The 18,325-nt window shown below is 49.2% G+C and overlaps 1 protein-coding gene across 1 annotated transcript in view; it reads right to left on the reverse strand.

The window, feature by feature from the left end:
* Positions 1 to 12,940: 12,940 nt before the first annotated feature.
* The window catches only part of LOC308610202 (forkhead-associated domain-containing protein 1-like), a gene marked incomplete at its 3' end in the record, with an annotated part of 88,030 nt that continues 82,645 nt past the window's right edge, over positions 12,941 to 18,325 (reverse strand). The window contains exon 17 of the mRNA XM_081259434.1: positions 12,941 to 13,057. Coding sequence (XP_081115560.1) covers positions 12,941 to 13,057 — 117 coding nt within the window. The remainder of the gene's footprint in view (positions 13,058 to 18,325) is intronic.

Here is an 18,325-nt window from a genome sequence, read left to right on the forward strand (position 1 = left end):
ATAAGACTGGAAGAACATACATGAAAATATTAACACTGATTTCTCAAGGTAGCATTTCCTCTCCTCTCTTTTTATTTTTTCTTCTCAATGTCATCTACTTATTTTTCTAAAATTAACACACATGATGTATGTCATTTAAAAAAAAAGGCATCTCAAATGTTCACAAGAGCAGTACCCTTGGTGGTGACGAGCCCTTGTGCTACTGGCCAGCACAGTCTAGAGGAGAAGGGACCTCATTCCAAGGTCAACAAGGAAGGGGAAACGGGGACATAAATCATCCAAATGCACTTCAGGAGGTAGAAGAGCCAAGCAGGTGCTGTCTTTGCAGATTCCTTCTACTTAGCACCACCTCTGCATCCCCTTCCCGTACCCAACACACACACACACACACACACACACACACACACCCCACATTAAACAGCTATAGCACATGCCTGGGAAGACACTCTGCTTGGGAGAAACGAATGCAGAGGGCTTGGCCAGGCAGCCAACCCAGGGCAGAGGCAGAAGAGCACAACTAAAACCAGCCTCCCACTTCTCAGAAAACGATTTTGTCATCCCCATTTCACAGATGGGGAAATGGAGGCCAAATAATTTACAATAAGAGAAAGCTCTGGGATTGGACCCTGGTCTGTCTGATCCCAAAGCTCATGCAGTGCCTTTCACCAGCTCCAAACTGGGTATGGTACTACGTACCAGGTATTACCTACTGTGCCTTTTCCTTGGAACCTCAAGATCTGTTCTCACCCCACCCCCATGCAGACCTAGCTATCGGGTAGCCTCTGGGAATCTCTGAGTTGCCACCTGAGATGAAAGCTTTGAGGTTTTACCTTGACTCACAGAAACAGGCACATCATGCAAATACTGAGAAATCTTATCCTATAGAGTCAGGATTCTAAAGTTAGCATTGAAGGCAAGATTTGCAAATAGTCAAAGTTACATGTAAAAAGCTCTTTGCTTGCCTACCACGTTCATCTTCCATAGAGGCATTCTACACACTAAAGTCTAAGGAAGAAATGAGAGTCTGCGTGTTTGCATCTGGATCTTCAAACGTTCTGCTTTGAAGACAATTATGAGAACCAGTGGTGCTGGGACCACGATGCAGCCGTGTGGTCATCCTTGCTCACAGAGAGATCGTATTCTGCTTAATATTAAACTTTGCAATGGCAGTATATGCTCATAGGTGTGTTTGTTGCTGGGATTAAACAAACTCATTTATAATAGGGGTTAGAAAATGTTTGCTTGATTTGAAAATCTATTATGCTTATTCTGAGCCACATACACACTGTCCTTTGAAAGGCTTCAGAGAAGTTGGCCACCTGCCCAGCAGCTACCCTCCCTGTGTCCTTGGGCACTGGCCTCATCTCACCACCGTGTGTCATGTGACTCCACTGTGTCTGCTTTTTGCAGCTACAATTTGCTGATGACCCGACACTCACTCTGGAGCTGAGGGCTTCGAGCTGGTGATCCTTTTCTTTGTTCTCACTTTTCAGTTGATTCACCTCCTGTTTTAGTTGTTGAACTTGACCATCCTTTACTAACACGTCTCTTTGCAAAGATGACACCATCTCTGTAAAAGAACCAAACCAAACCAAACCAAAAGACTCATGGAGGTGAAAGAGGCAGGAAGGATTATTGGCAACACCATGGCTGTCAGCCAACGTTCGGACAAGACCTTCCAAGCCTGGGCCACCACCGGTGCCCGCCTAGAACTGGGGAGGCTTTTTCCAAGGGTCCCAGAGCAGGAATGGGAATGAGAGCAAAGTCCACAGAACAGGGTTTGAGGCTTCAGTGAGAATGAGGGGCAGTCAGCACCAGCGAGAGGAGAAACCTGTGGGGGCCCCTTGTGGGCACAGGCCAGGCAAAGCTGGGAGGAGAGGCCACACCATGGGCATGGGGAACAAAGTCCCAGCACAGGGAAGGTCTAGGAATTCTTCTCCAGAGGCCAGGAGACGGGCGTGTTGCAGAGGGCACTGCTGGACGCTATTGATGGGGTGGTTGGTTTCACAGTCCTCTGAGTTTGGACCCCTCTCTACCACTTATTAGCTTCATGGTCTTGGACAAGCTATTTCACCTCCCACTGTCTGTTCCACACAGATTTATTGTAAGGGTCAAATGAGACGGTATGTCCCAAGAACAAGAAGTGGCTAAATTATGTTTGTTCCATGGCGCCTATTATTTTTCTCGGCAGCCAGCTTCCAAAATGGCCCCAATGATCCCTGCCGCCTAGAATTCATGCCCTGTGTAGCCCCTCCCACCCTGAATAGGGCTGCCATGGGTAACCAATATGATACTGTGGAAATGACGGACTGTTTCCTCTCAGGCTGAGTCATAAAAGACACTGTGGCCTCCTCTTTGCTCCCTCTTGAATCACTCACTCTGGGGGAAGCCAACTGCTGTGTTGTGAGGACACTCAAGCAGCCCTAGAGAGAAGCATGTGGGCTGAGGGACTAAGGCCTCCAGCCAATAGCCACATGAGCAGCCATTCGGAAGGGGTATCCTCCGGCTCCCCCCGAGGCTTTAGATGACATGACTGATGCCCCAGCCAACATCTTGACTGCAACTCATGAGAACTAAGTCACCCCCCGCTCAAATTCCTGAACTACAGAAACTGGGGGAGATAATAAATATTGGTTGGGGTTTTATCCATTACATTTTGGGGTAACTTGTTAGGCAGCAATAGATAACTACTCCATTACTGTAGCATCATTTTTTTTAACATCTTTATTGGAGTATAATTGCTTTACAATGGTGTGTTAGTTTCTGCTTTATAACCAAGTGCATCAGTTATGCATATACATATCTCCCCATATCTCTTCCCTCTTGCACTGTAGTATCATTTTGAATAAAAGTGGGAAGAAGGGTGCATAAATGCAGTGGTATTGGGTTATCTCCTACGGTTCTTTTCTTGAAAGAACATCAGGCCCAGTTTTAGTGGTAGGTATCAATCAAGAATGTCTATGAAATAAAGCACAAAATGCTCCAGAATTTCATTTTAAAAATGAGCTTTGCCTCCAGGACACAGTTCAGTTACTTGGAAATCCCTCTGGGGCTTGCCACACTTTGAGTGGCTCCAGCCCATCTCAAGCGTTATCCCAACCCAGGACTGTCCGACTCCCTGATCAGAGAAGGTGGGATCTGAGACAGGCTTGATGCTTGGATGAGGTTTCACTGGCCGACATACGGGAGGAAGGTGAGGACCAGCGAGTTCATCCTTACGTTCCTGGTGCCCAGAACAGCACCTAGCCTGGGGGAGGTGCTCAGAAAATATCTGAGGACATCCCAAGTGAGGGAGGAGCATAAGCAGAGACCTGGGGGCAGCAGGGGGTGGGGCTGGGTGTGATTAAGTTGCAGAGTGAGGCAGAAGAAAAGCACAGATTCATAGAGAGATGGGGATTCACGTGCGACTCAATGCTATGTCTGGCTTCTACAGCTGTGGGCATGTTTCCTGTTACGCGCCGGCTGCTTTCAGAGTGATGTGCCCCTCCGAGGCTCACTGCCTCCTCCCTGTCACCTGCTTCTCTCCCTCCCCTCGTCTGTGAGTGGTCCCATCCTCTTCAGGTCTCTAGGCATGTCAGTTTCTGCTTAAAAACCTCCACTGGATTCCCAACACCCTTGGAATAAAAACCCAGACCCCCCGACCCTGCCCAGCCCCACAATCCCCTGTTCACTCCATGCAGCCTCTCTTGCCCTTGGCTTGTCCTTGCCCACGTGAAACAGGTCCTCTCTAAAAGAAGGACATAGCCGTGGAGGATACAACATAAACTGGTTAGAATCAGCTAGGTCCAAGGGGGCGTAAGATTCGACTTCCAGGGGGACTGGAGCCTCATTACAGACTCATTGTAATACATGAGCGAAATGACACACCCACCAGTACCAGGACAGTTCCGAGGCTGACCATAAATGTCAAAAAGTGGGTGGTGGGGCTTCCCTAGTGGCGCGGTGGTTGAGAGTCCTCCTGCCGATGCAGGGGACACGGGTTCGTGCCCCTGTCCGGGAAGATCCCACATGCCGCGGAACGGCTGGGCCCGTGAGCCATGGCCACTGAGCCTGTGCGTCCGGAGCCAGGGCTCCGCAACGGGAGAGGCCACAGCAGCGAGAGGCCTGTGTACAGGAAAAAAAAAAAAAGTGGGTTGTGGCCCAAATCCTGGAAATCCCCGCCCCTTCCCCAAAATATTAGAGTTGTCACAATCCTCCCACTCATTAGCCAATAAAATTACCCACCCCATAAAAACTAACCACCCCATATTTAGGGGCCTCTAGCCTTATGAGATGGCCCACACTCTGTCTGTGGAGTGTGTTTCTCTCTAAAGAAATCCACTTCTTACTTTGTCTCTCACTGAATTCTTTCTGCATGAGACATAAAGAACCTGAGCTTTATTAAGTCCCGAGACCACATGCGTGATCTCGATTAAAAGATAGTGGGTTCTGACTGGGTTCGAGTCCCATCCCACGGGTTCAAGTCCCACCTGAGTTCCATGGTTGCACACCCACTAAGCTGGTCCCCCTTGGCCTTCCCCCTTGAAGCGCTGGCCACCACGACACACAGTTTATTTTCTCCACAGCACCACTGCTCTCTGAAGTGGGCTTGTTTATTCATCCGTTTACTTTTATTGTCTGTCACCCCCTCCCGAATCTGTGAGTACAGGAATCTGACTGTCTTGCTTGGCTCTCCCTCCCCGGAGCCTGGAACGGGGCCTGACACCTAGTAGGAGCTCAAGAAACATGTGGAAGCAATGAAGGAATCCAGGGAATCAAAGCTCAGCCACAGCTGTGCGTTGGCTGCCCCTCTCCCAACCCAAGCCCTTTATCAGGCAACCACCTCTGATAAAATTAGAAAATGGTTTCCTTTGGGCCCAAGTGCACTCGGCTGAAATGGGTGAGACCATGGGTGCCTTAAAGGAGTGACCCGAGTTTGTCCACGCTCTAGTTTGCACTCAGGCTGCTTTGTGGAACCACCCAAGCCACAAGGCGACCTGTGTTCTCCCTGGTGGGGCCAGTGCTCAGGAGACCTTGTAGCCAAGAGATACCATTCTCTCAAATATTTACCAGGCCCTGCCCTCGGAACTGGGCGGCAAGAAACCTCCACTGAGGGAGAACTCTAATGCACCGACACGGGTGATCCCTGAGGCTGCACCCAGGTCAAGGGCACAGGTGTGCTGGTTGACTGGTGATGTCTGCAGGGGGAGGGCAGAAGCTCTGGGGCCTGAATGCAGAAGGGCCTCACCTGACGTGATGGCGGTCTCCCTCCTTAAGTTCTCGGCCTCGTGCTTCAGGGAGGTGATTTCTAAGTTTCTCTCAGACAGGGTCTGGCACAGCACCTGGTTGTAGCCTTGCTGTAGGGCACTGATCTGTGGAAAGAGGCAACACACAGTCAGAGGGGGCCAGCCAGGCCTGCAGGACACGCCAGTACTTCTCCAACATTGGGCAGAGTCGGGTTGATCTTGGATCGGGGTGTTGGGGAAATCAAGGTTTTCAGTTGTCACTAGTGGAAGGGGCAGGAGGGGGCCTGTTCCTTCAGTGACCACCATGTTATCGGTCCTCGAGACACGGACCTTATCTTTGTGGCCACCCAGGGGCTCCGGTGCTGCTGTCTTCCTATGACCTGTGGGTTTTCAGCCATAAATAGACCAGCTGTTGGTTCCAGATCATCCAGCACTGACTGGATGCACAGCAAAGTTCAAGAGCCGGGAGCAGGTTATGAAATGAATTCCCTCTAATGAGAATAGAGGGTAGTTTATACCTCACAGAACACTCCAGAGTTTACAAAGCCCGTTCACACATGCTACACTGATACTCGTCACAGCGTTGCTGAAGGCTGACATTCCCATTAATGTGCCCATTTTGTAAGGGAGCCAGGTTGAGACTCAGAGAGGCGAGGCCCCCTGCTCGGGATCACGTGGCTGGTCAGACGTGGAGTCTGATTCAAACCCAGTCTTTAGTTGCCTGGTTCCTCCTTCCCAGGTGGCTCTAGGAATGAGTTTGAGAAGTTGGAGGCTGTAAAGCATGGCATGGACTCGGGAGCCGGACTGTGGCCTTCAAGTCCTGCCTCTGCCAGTTAACGGGCTTTGTGAACACAAGGAGGACACCATATTCTGTTTCCTTTTGTTCAGTCTGCACGCGGGGTGATGGTAGTCCCAACTTGATAGGATTGTTAGAAGTATTTTAATAAGTTAGCATGTGTACAAGTGCTCAGATCATGCCTGGCACACGGCACAGGAGGATGAGCTGTGACGGTCCACTCCTCTGACTACCCACGGGGTGTTTTTTAGTTTTGTTTTGGGGTTTTTGTGTGTTTTTTTTTGCGGTACGCGGGCCTCTCACAGTTGTGGCCTCTCCCGTTGCGGAGCACAGGCTTCGGACGCGCAGGCTCAGTGGCCATGGCTCACGGGCAGAGTCGCTCTGCGGCATGTGGGATCTTCCCGGACCGGGGCCCGAACCCGTGTCCCCTGCATCGGCAGGCGGACTGTCAACCACTGCGCCACCAGGGAAGCCCCTATCCATTCATCTCTTGATGACACTTAGGTTGCTTCCATATCTTGGTAATTGCAAATAATGATGCTCTGAACATTGGGGTGCATGTATCTTTTTAAATACATGTTTTTGAAAACACGTGTTTTTGTTTTTTTCGGATTTATACCCAAGAGTTGAGTTTCGAGGTCATATGGTAGTTCTATTTTTAGTTTTCTGAGAACCCTCCATACTGTTTTCCACAGTGGCTGTGCCAGTTTACATTCCTACCAACACTGTACCAGGGTTCCATTTTCTCTAAAAATTGTAAATTTTCTTCCTAGAGGTAATTGAGATGGTAGTTCAGTAATAACATAAGATCAGGTGAAGTCTAAAGAAATTTTAGAAAACCTGGATAAAGTAAGAAAACATCTGTTCGCTGGCATCTGAATGTTAGAGAGACACCAAGACATGTGGGCCAAGTTCTGGAGAGAAGGGAAACACAGACGCAAGCTTGACATTTGGTGCAGCTTTTCTCCTTGGGGCATTTGCGGATTCAAATCTTACAGCCTAGGAGCTGAAAAGCCAAGGAGTTCAAAAGACTCTAACCACAGAAGCTGCTGGCATCCCTTGACTTGTAGGTGCAGCACTCTAGTCCTGCCTCTGTGGTCACTGCCTCCGCCTCTTCTTTGTATATAATCTCATCCTGTCTCTCACTTATAAGTACACTTACAGATGGCACTTAGGGCGAGGATAGTCTCAACTCAAAATCCTTATATCCGCAAAACTTTACCTTGTAAGGTAACATTCTCAGGTCCCAGGGATTAGAGCCTGAGATCTTTGGGGCCACCAGTCAGCCCACTGTAAGCCCTAAACGTCTTCTCTCCTGAGGAAGGTCTAGGCTGGGCAGAAACCCTGACAGACATCTACCAGAGGCCAGATTGAGAGCCCTTTTAGAAGGTCATTTCTCAGCTCATTTGGAACCTTGCTATTGCCCCCTTTTTTTTTTCTTTTCTTTTCGGTACGTGGGTCTCTCACGGTTGCGGCCTCTACTGCTGCGGAGCACAGGCTCTGGACGCACAGGCTCAGCAGCCATGGCTCACGAGCCCAGCCACTCGGTGGCATGTGGGATCCTCCCGGACCAGAGCACGAACCCGTGTGCCCTGCACTGGCAGGCGGACTCTCAACCACTGCGCCACCAAGGAAGCCCTGCCCTTTCTTTTTTCCTCCTGTTTGTCCTCAACAGGGGGAAGCATTAAGAGTAAATGAGGGGCTTCCCTGGTGGTGCAGTGGTTAAGAATCCGCCTGCCAATGCAGGGGACACAGGCTCGAGCCCTGGTCCAGGAAGATCCCACATGCCGCGGAGCAACTAAGCCCGTGCGCCACAACTACTGAGCCTGCGTTCTTGAGCCTGCGAGCCACAACTACTGAAGCCTCCATGCCTAGAGCCTGTGCTCCGCAACAAGAGAAGGCCATGGAATGAGAAGCCCACGCAACGCAACAAAGAGTAGCCCCTGCTCACAACAACTAGAGAAAGCCCGGGCGCAGCAACGAAGACCCAATGCAGCCATAAATTAAAAATAATAATAATAATAATAATAAAATAAATGCATTAGCAGATTTTGGGTTTCCTCTCATCGTTAGTGTATTGCTTTCATTCCTAAGACCCTAAAAAATTGGAAACCACTCCACTTACCAGGAACACACTTTGCAACACGGATCCAGGGGAATCTGTTTTCTTCCGTAGACACTTCATGACCCCTGTTTCCACAACTGCAGGCACTGCTGGCTCTGCCAAGTTGCTGGAGAAGGGCACCTTATCTGCAAAGTCACAAATCCAAATGGGCCCCCATTGGCAAGGGCGGAAGGAAGTTGTTTGCTTTAGCTTCTTGGGGGATCAGAAGATTGGGAGTTCTGGGGGGGGGGACTGCAGGTACCTTGCTGTCCCTTGGTACAACGTCAGGGGAAAGAAAGGTCGCTGGTAGCTTCTCAGAGCTACCAGTTGGGGCTGTGCAGAGCGTCTTAGTAAATGCCATTTTGGTTGCAAATAACAGAAACTCAAACCGGCTGAAGAAAAAAGGGGACATCTACGGGGAAGAAAAGATGGCTCCTGCCTGTCCAGACTCCTCCGCTTTGCTTGCCCTTTGTTTCTCTAACCTTCCGCATTTCCCTTCAGTAAACTCCTTTTCTGTTTAAGTTAGCCACAGGAGATTTCTGTTGGTTGCAACCAGAGAATCTTGAGTGATACAAAAAGTCCTAGTGGAACCGAAGGGCAGGCATTGGAATGGGCCTTTCCAAGGAAAGAAACCAGGAACCAGAAAGTCATCAGGAATCAGGGCAACTTTCTGCATCAGTTGGAATGCCTTCAGCTTTTTTTTTTTCCCTTCATGGAGCTCATAATCCATTCATTTATTCAATAAACAATTATTGAGTATCTCTCCTGTGCCAGGCACCCTGGTCGGTGTTAGAGTTCCATCCAGGTATAAAATATGCCAAGACCCCTGCCCTCAAGTAGCTCACATTCTAGTGAAGATAAGACATGTGAGCACATAGAGTATATTCACAACACAGAATAAGAAGAGCTATGCCATGGACACATATACACCAGCAAACATAAAATAGATAGCTAGTGGGAAGCAGCTGCACAGCACAGGGAGATCAGCTCGGCGCCCCGCGACCACCTAGAGGGGTGGGACAGGGAGGGCGGGAGGCAGGGAGACGCAAGAGGGAAGAGACATGGGAACACATGCACATGCATAACTGATTCACCCTGCCACAAAGCAGAAACCAACACACCATTGTAAAGCAACTACACTTCAACAAAGATGCAAAAAAAAAAAAAAAAAACAAGAGCTATGCCAGAGGGATGAAGCATGACTGTCTTCATAGACCTAGAAAGCCCAGATGCAATTACCCTGGTAGAGAGGGCCTGGGCAGAGAATCGCAGGTAGGTGAACCTGTGTGCACAGAGAACATGGTATGTATGAGTAGCTGCAAGTTTTCAACATCCGTGGAGCAAAAGAGTTCTTGCAAAAGTAGTGGGAGACGTGGCTGAAGAAATTGGTTGAGGATGAAGCATAAAAAACCCACTGAAGTGTGATCTTTTTTTCCTGAGGAGGCATGGGGGAGCCCTGAAAGGTTTTTAAGCTGTTTGAGGACATGGTCAATTCTCTGGGTTTCAGAAAAGTCCCTCTGGAGTCTGGGATGTGGTGAAAGTTGGGCTGGACCTTTCACCACTGGGCATGCTCAGTCGCTCAGGAAAGGTTTTCGCTCTGCCTTGGGAAATTTTTCACGCCGCTCTGGCAGCGGAGCTCGGCCCGCCCACGGCTTCTCCTCACTGGATTGGTTGAACTCAGGGAGGCTACCAGGAGGCCCAGTTGACCTCCCAAATCCACACCCCCGCCCCCGCCCGTTAACGCTCTGGGCGCGCGCTGCCTTCAGCTTTAAATAACAGAAACCTGGATGTGGGTAGATGGTAAAAATTTGGAGCCCCTCCCAAATGAACTCTAGCCATGTGGCTTGCTTTGTCTGATGAGATGTTGGCAAACACATGGCAGGTGGAGACTTGAAAAGTGTGCTTTGGGGCTTTCTCTCTCCTGCTGCTCTTGGAAACCTGTACCCACCACACGTGGCCTGGTCTGGCCTGCTGGGTGATGAGGGACCACACCAGGCAGAATCAGACGTCCCAGCTGAGGCCTTTCTAGACCAGGGTTTCTCATTCTCGGTACTATTGACATATTGGATCAAATAAGTCTTGGTTGTGGGCAGCTGTTCTGTGCACTGCAGGATGTTTAGCAGCATCCCTGGCCTCTACCCCGAGATGATAGGATCACCCCCACCCCAGTTTAACAACCAAAGTGTGTCCAGACATTGCCCAATGCCCCCTGGGTGGCAAAATTGCCCCCAGGTGAGAACCACTGTCCTAACCCAGCTTGCCTGGCAATGACCAGGCAGGCATGTACACGAAGCCACCCTAAACGAGCCCCAGCCAAACCAACCAGACTAGTACAAGTGGCCAGCTTGACGCCTGGAATCATGAGAACTAATAGTTGCCATTTTAAGTCACTAAATTTTGAGTGGTTGGCTCCACAGCACAAACAGGTACATCTGACCACAGTGGCTTAAACTGATAGGATTTATTTATTTATACAACAGGATGTACAGAGGTAGGCAGTTCAGGTACAGTGCAGAGCACAGTGATGCCACTAGGCTCCCACCCAGGCTTTTCATGTCTTTCCACTCCACTGTCCTTTGAGGTGGGCTTTGGTCTCTTGCTTGTTACCTGGTGATCCCCAACATGGCTGCTCCAGCTCCAAGTCCGAGCTGCAGGAGAAGAAAAGGAGACAAGGCAAAGGGACAAAGAGAAAAACTTTCTCCTAGCAAAGCCTTGCCTTTAATTCCAGAAGGGAAGCCCTGCCCAGGGCCTTCACCTGCATGTCACTGGCCAGAACTGAACAACACAGCCAGGTCTAGCTGCAAGGGAGGCTGGGAAATGAGGGCATTTCGCGGGCTGCTTATACAGTAGAGGGGGGCAATGACTAAGGGGCTTGTAGTGTCTGCTGCACTGTCTCTCTGGGGGTCGTCTTGGTTTCTTCTTCTTCTTTTTTTTTTTTTTGCCACACGGTGTGGCTTATGCGATCCTAGCTAACTGACCAGGGATTGAGTCCGGGCCCTTGGCAGTGAAAGCGCAGGGTGGACGGCCAGGGAATTCCCTGGGTCTTGGTTTCTTGTCTCTACCTGTTGCTTATCTATCCTGGCCATGTCTTTCTAAGACTGGCTTTGTTTCTACAAACACAGTGGGAGAAATGGCCACCCCAGCTGGGAACTGCATCAAGACTTTCAGCTCCGGGCCATTAATGACCTGTGTGGTAACTCCGTGTCCCACTTCCAAATATCAAGGGCACAGGTGCTGATTGGCCCAGCTTGGGTTAGAAGAGAAACCTGATTGGTCTGGCTTGGGTAGAATATCTACTGATCAGCCAGTCAGGTGTGGCCAAGAGAGCAGCAGTAGGTAGGGTAAACCTGGTTGGGGAATGTGCATTCTCAGGGAAAGGGGTGTGTGGCTGAGGAGACACCTAAAGAACCATCTAGTTCAAGGAGTGAAGAAAGGACATTGCCATTGTGGGTTGCAATGTTGATACGATAAAGATTAACACGTCCTTTGAAAGACCTCAAATACAGTGGAGTCACATAGGCATTACATTTAACTTATGCAAATTCAAATATTTGTATTCAACCAAAGTAGTTTTTTTCCCACACAATTTGGCTCCCAAACATGAGCCAGCTACTTAACTACTGCCTGACCAAGTGATCTTTTCTGGTGCTGGAGATGGCTGTTTTGGATTTGGGGGATATGGTACAGTATAAGTAATATGTTCTTTATGGAAAACTGCTGGGATTTTCAAGATTATTTTTAAGGTCAGGTGATGCTCACCCTTCTCACTGTGTAAGAAGTACCTTTAGTGGAAGATCATGCAAATCATTTTTCCCATTTCCTTCTAGTTTTAATCAGTATAAAGAATGCATTTGGTTTTAAAATATCAAAATACTTTTATTGTGGCTTTTTAAAAATAAAAAATAAATGATATTCATGGCTTCTGGCTCTTCTTCCTGTTTTATTTGGTGGTCTCTGGCCGTACAAGAAAGGCAGGGAGAGAACAGATGGCTGGAGAGAAGGCAAAAATGAGGGTCTCTTCAAACACCACGGGAAAGGGGTGTGTACACCTGGGCAGTGTGTGTTCTTTGATGACTGGGTACTTGGTCTGTCCTGATGGCCTGGGACTTGACCTACTGGGCTGTCTTGGTGCGGCAGAATGGGCAGCGTGAGATGGAGTTAGAAACCTGGGTTCCAGACCCAATTCTTGAATTTACTAGCTGTGTGACTTTAGACGGGCCATTTAACCTCTCGCGGCCTCAGCTTCCTCATTTGTAAAATGGGGAACATAATGCTATTTACCTCCCAGGGCTTGAGAGAGGATTAGACGAGAAGTGTTTTGAACACCGCAGAGCGCCATATAAACATGACTCACTGTTATGGAAGCGATAAAACTGGTTGCTGTTCACATTTATTATAATCAATTCAGATATAAATGCACTATACCATGGCCCCAACAGCCCTGAGGTTACCATTCTGTCCTGTGGCCCCAGTACACGCCCTGGGTTTTCTCAACTGCGGGCTTCTCAGAGCTCCTTGGAGGTGTGACATTTGGGTTTGTCACTACCCAAACACATAATTGCATCTACCAGGCCTAGGAGTCTGAATTTCAAACTTATTCTTCATATGCCTGCGTATGTTTACATTCATAATATCTGTGAAAAGAACCCCTCTCCTCACACACTCCAAAATCCAGTATTGTGCAAAATACCAGTCTAGGAAGCAACACACTAGGGTAGCAACCTTTAATGTCCTAAAAAAGCATCTTAGTAGTTTGACGCAGAAGAGTTACACTGACTCACGGAGGATCACGCAAGGCCCAGCGGGACGACGTTTCTAGTTCCTTCCACCAGGTTTAGTAAACAGAAGGCTCTGGCTGGATTTGCTGGACATTTCTCTCTTCAGCATCTCCCTTCCTTGGTCCATCTTTGGGGTGCCTTTTCTGGCTCCAACCTACAACAAGCAAGAGCAACAAATGCCCAGACTCTATAATTGTAGGGAGATCCCCAAATATTTCTCAAATGACATTTTTTTTTACTCAAGATAAAATCTTTGTTGTAAAAAATATTTATATACACACAGACGTGAGCAAAACGAAGGTAAAATGATCCACCATATTCACACTACCCACAGGTAACCTTATTCACATTTTGGTGTACACTCTTCCAGATACACAGATAACGTTTTCTTCTTACATTTGCATCTTTTTTTGAACCAGGAGTTTCTGATGATAGGCAATTTCATTGGGATGGACTTTCTCTCGAAAAGCTGTTACTGAACTGAATGCCTTATGTCTCTGATGTCTTAGGAGGGTAAAATGCAGCATACTCTAGGGGGTCTGTCTAACCCTTTTCTGAGCACTACTCCTGGATCCAGGCAGCCATGTGTGTGACTCTGTCCCTGGTCATAGCTGATCGGGCACTTGGCACGGGCTGGGCTTTTAAGATGGTCACTCCCAGGATTTGGGCTTATGGGCTCTAAGATGCTACTTGCTTCCTGGGCTGGTCCTTTGAACTGGGGGACCATGAGGTCATTCCTTCCTGTCACATGACTGGAGAGAGCAGAGATCAGGGGAGCCACACAGAGACACAGAGAGGAGATACGGCCTGTGTGTGCGTGTGCACATGCTTGTGTGTGTGTAAAAGAGATGATGCCTGAGATCTGATGGCTTACCAGTTATATTTCGAGGCCAGGCTCTCTTTCAGCTCCCAGTTTTTATGAGGCACTCACCCCTATATCCTTAAAAAAGCCCCCTCCCCCTCTTTTTAATTTTTTTCGGTACACGGGCCTCTCAGTGTTGTGGCCTCTCCCGTTGCGGAGCACAGGCTCCGTACACGCAGGCTCAGCGGCCATGGCTCACAGGCCGCGGCATGTGGGATCTTCCCAGACCGGGGCATGAACCCGTGTCCCCTGCATAGGCAGGCGGACTCTCAAACACTGAGCCACCAGGGAAGCCCAAGGCCCACTCTTGGGGAAGGAGTCGCCCAAGTTACACTTGGCAAGGAACCTGGAGGAAACCTTTCTGTACTGAGGAGATCCTAGACACCAAACTTCTAAGCTCAGGCTGGAGGGCAGGGAGAATGGGAAGCTGGCTCTTTGCTCTTAGCCGAAGCACCATCTGCCCTGCTTCTGTTAAAGCCAGAGGCAGCGTGAAGTTCCAGGGTGTCTCACATCTCAGAGAAGCACAATGTTCCCACAACATCCGGGACCCATCCCAATATCTCCTCTGCCATTTCACATCCCCGCTGGTCCTCAGACAAAACCTAGATGTAGGGCAGTTTCTGCCTCCTCCCAGCTCAGTCATATATGTGAGTGAATAAGTAACAAACTTCCAGTCGTTTCCACTTTGCAGGGTGGCAAACGTCTCAGATCAAGTGGGGCCCTCAGGATGCTCTCTATCCTCTTAACATCCTGCTCTGGGGAGTAACCACCTTCTGGTCTTAGCACAAGGATGCTGGTTGAGAAGCTTCTATTTTTCAAATATATCCCTCACCTAGAATATCTTCGTTTCTTCCCATGATAATTTGGTTGCCTCAGCATGACTGTGGCCTTTTATCAAACTTGAATGTCTCCTCTCTCATATTCAACCAAAATGTGTTTGGCTTTCTAGCTTCCTGAGAGCTCGCCTCTACTGTCTGCAAAGTGGGAACGTGGACTGGCTTAATTCCAGTTCCAGGGCTGATTTGTCAATGGCAATGTTTCAACATGTTCAAGATTTCATAGTCTTAATCCTCAACTTTGAAGAGAATTCTAGAGGATGCTTCCTTGAAATTTAAGACAAATTCCACTGGAAATGTATCAGGTTTATTACCTGGAGGTTTATAACCTAAAGGAGGAAAAGCTAGCACTCACCTGGGTGTCAGATCTGCACTGATTCCCAGCTCTCCTACTGAGCTGTGTGGCTCTGGACAAAGAAAGTCTCTGAGCCTCAGACACCTCATCTGTAAATTGGGTATAATAACAACACCCACCCCATAGGGTTGTTGTGAAGCTTAAAAGAGATACTGCACGTCAAGTGTTTGGCTCTGTGCCCGGCACATGCCAAAGGCTCAATACATAATAGATGTGGGATAACTGTCCACTGGGCTTCCTGCTGACGTCCTAGGGTTTTCTCTCTTCTCTCTTCTGGCTCACCTGGAAATGTGAGTTCTGCATCTTTGAGTTCTTCATCAGCTCTCCAAACATTCGTCTCTAACACAGAAAGAATATTGACAAAATTTAGCTTATGTTCTTCTTTGCCTTTTGCATCAGAGAAAAATGGATTTTTCTCAACTTTCAGATGCTACCCATTTGGATGGAATGTTGAGCCTTCCTAGGTGAGGAGGTGAGGATAGAGGTCTCCAGAAGGGGGTGTGGCTTTGGGGTAACGCTACACTGTCCTGCTGCACCTTTTAGGGAATCTCTGTTCCAGATTCCAGCAGAGAAGGAGGTGGTCAACCAAGAAGGCTATGAAGGATACTGCATTCTTCTTGGAGGACAGATCTGCTTTAGCTGGAAGCAGAGCCTCCTAGATCAGTGGAAGAGGCTGTAGATGTCCAGTGGCTTTCCACCCAGTGGAAATGTTGAAAGCCCCAGTGGCTAACCTCCCTGGCAGGGACTACAGGGGCCTGTTGGCAAGCCAGCATCACTGAAAACCTGGAGCTTGCCGCTCCCCTGGGGTTTGATGACTATTGCTGACCCTGATCTGCTCAAGACCCTGCACCTCAGGGGCAGCTCATCAAAGAAAGAGCGTCCCCTAGGCACTGGAGACACAAAAGTGAGAGGGAACTGGGGTCTCCCTTGCAGACTGACACTCCGCAGGTGAATGTGCAGTGGTGTCAGGAAGGAGACGTTCTCCTAGAGCCCTGAGCATCCACTGGGGTCGCCAACCTGATTCCTACAGCGGCCAGGAAAGTAAAAGAAGTGGGTGAAGTGAGCTGGGGTGGTGGTGGACAGCAGCAAACACACGAGCCCAGCGCCTTTCTAAGGGGCCTGGAAGATAGAGGCTTGTGATGGTGGCTTGTGGGTCTGTGGGCCTAGGGTCGCCAGATCTTCCAAGTTTCCCAGAGAAGCTGGAAATCCAGAATATTCCAGGAAACTGCCCTATTTTGAAATGTAACTTAAAAAAAAAATCCCAAGAGACAAATGGAATATATCTGTGGGCTGCCATCTTGCGACACCTGCTTCAGAACCTCCCTGCTTGGTGTCTAGTTGGTGCTCAGTAAATGTTGGAGGGGTTGCCAGATAAAATACAGGATGCCCAGTTAAATCTGAATTCCAGAATGAAGCCAACAAATTTGTGAGTGCGAATATGCCCCGTGTAATATTTAGGACATTTATACCGAATAGCTTTTGTTGTTTATCTGAAATTAAAATTTAACTGGGCATCGTGTTTTTGGTTTGTTTGTTTTCCCCTCAATCTGGCAACCCTACCGGGTAGTCACAAAACTCAGGGAGGAAATAAGGCTGTCTTTTGGGACAGGGCATAGGTGCTTACGAGACTCTTCCCTTCTCCCAGAAGGATGCTGACTCTACCCTCAGAGGACTGTCCGTGAAGGCTGATGGGCCCGTACTGAACTGACAATTGCCCTCCAGGCGTTTTCCGTGGAGAAGCCTCGAGCCTGCGGCCACTCGGTATTTATCACAAACTCCGCTGAGACAATCACTATCCAAATGCCCAGATATTATAGAGCAGGGGTTAGTTTTAAACCAACAGCCTTCTTCTCTCCCACCCCATCCCCCCCCTCCCTTTTGTTTGCAGAACCCTTTATCCAAGCAAAATCCCATGAGGAACTTGGGGTATAAGATAACGGAGAGCTTCTCTGGCGGGAGAAAGGTGTGTGTGCTTTGAGAGTCACACCCTTCCATGGCACCCAAAGGCTCCAGGGAACCCCAGTTTGAACATTGCTGCAAAATTCCTTCCTGGATTAAGTTCCATCAGTGGGCAGCTGGGCACTGAGGGCAGAGCCTGGCCCCTGTGCACCTGCTTTTCCTGAACTTTACTGAACTCACTGGGATGTGATGAAGGGGGTGCGGGAGGGTCTTTTTCTTTAGCCTTCTTCTATCCGTATGCTGCATAGGCCTGGCCACATGGTTCTACTTCATCATTGTGGGCGGAAGAGCACCACCCCAAGCCCCTCCCATCCCACGCTCCTCCTACACAACATCTACCAATTGTGGGGCTTCCCTGGTGGCGCAGAGGTTGAGAGTCCGCCTGCCGGTGCAGGGTTCGTGTCCCGGTCCAGGAGGATGCCACATGCCACAGAGCGGCTGGGCCCGTGAGCCATGGCCGCTGAGCCTGCGCGTCTGGAGCCTGTGCTCCGCAACGGGAGAGGCCACAACAGTGAGAGCCCTGCGTACCGCAAAAACAAACAAACAAACAAACAAAACACACAAGTGGCACGGAGGAAGCCAGAATCTTGAGAATACCTGGGCCCAAGGAAATCTTGGAAGATAGTGAGTTAAAGAGAATAGTGAGGATAATGACGATGGTAGGAGAGGGTGAATGCTTTGTGGTCCTATGTGCTAAGGCTTTTGTATACAAGCTCCCATTGGGAAGGCTACGAGCTAGGTGCCATTTTTATTCTCATCTTAAAGAAGAGGGATCTGAGCTAATTAAGCAGAGGGAAGCTTAGGGGGTTTTCCTGGCTGAGACCACAAGGCAAAGCGGTGGTCACGCCCCCTAGCCAGGACTTGATTGGTTGGAGATTTGATTGGCAGGAGAGCTGAGCGGCTTCTCCTGCCAGAAGCAGCTGGTGCCCTTCAGCCTTTCTTCCACTTCAAGTCCTAAGAAAGGGCTTGCGTGCTTCCCAAGTGGCAACTTCTGTGCATTTAAAAATTTCCTCTTGAAAATCCCAGCCTTAGCCCTTTCACAAAAGGTATCTGGGTCCTTTCTTGGCCGTGGCCCTAGTCGTATTCACCAAAGAGAAGAGCGCGTCCCATAAGAGGTGGCGGCTTTGGGAGGACCGGGGAAGGCGTCAGCTGGCAGGAAGCTCCCTGGAAAAAATAGAGGAATCCCCACCCATGCATGAGCTGCCTATTCTTCCCCCTTAGAAACAGGGCTTGTGATATGCCAGGAACTGTAGGCATTTTGCCATTTAACCCTCCCACTGCCCCACGGAGTAGGCCCCTTGCTAAGAGTTTTGGTTGCTTTTGTTGAGGAACCTGCGATACAGAGGTCAAGCCACTTACTCAGGGTCATTCGGAGCAGTGGTGGGGCTTGACCCCTATTTGTTTGACTCC

This window comes from Mesoplodon bidens (assembly GCF_964165515.1).
Source record: "Mesoplodon bidens genome assembly, contig: HAP1_SCAFFOLD_116, whole genome shotgun sequence".
NCBI classification, from domain to species: Eukaryota; Metazoa; Chordata; class Mammalia; order Artiodactyla; family Ziphiidae; genus Mesoplodon; species Mesoplodon bidens.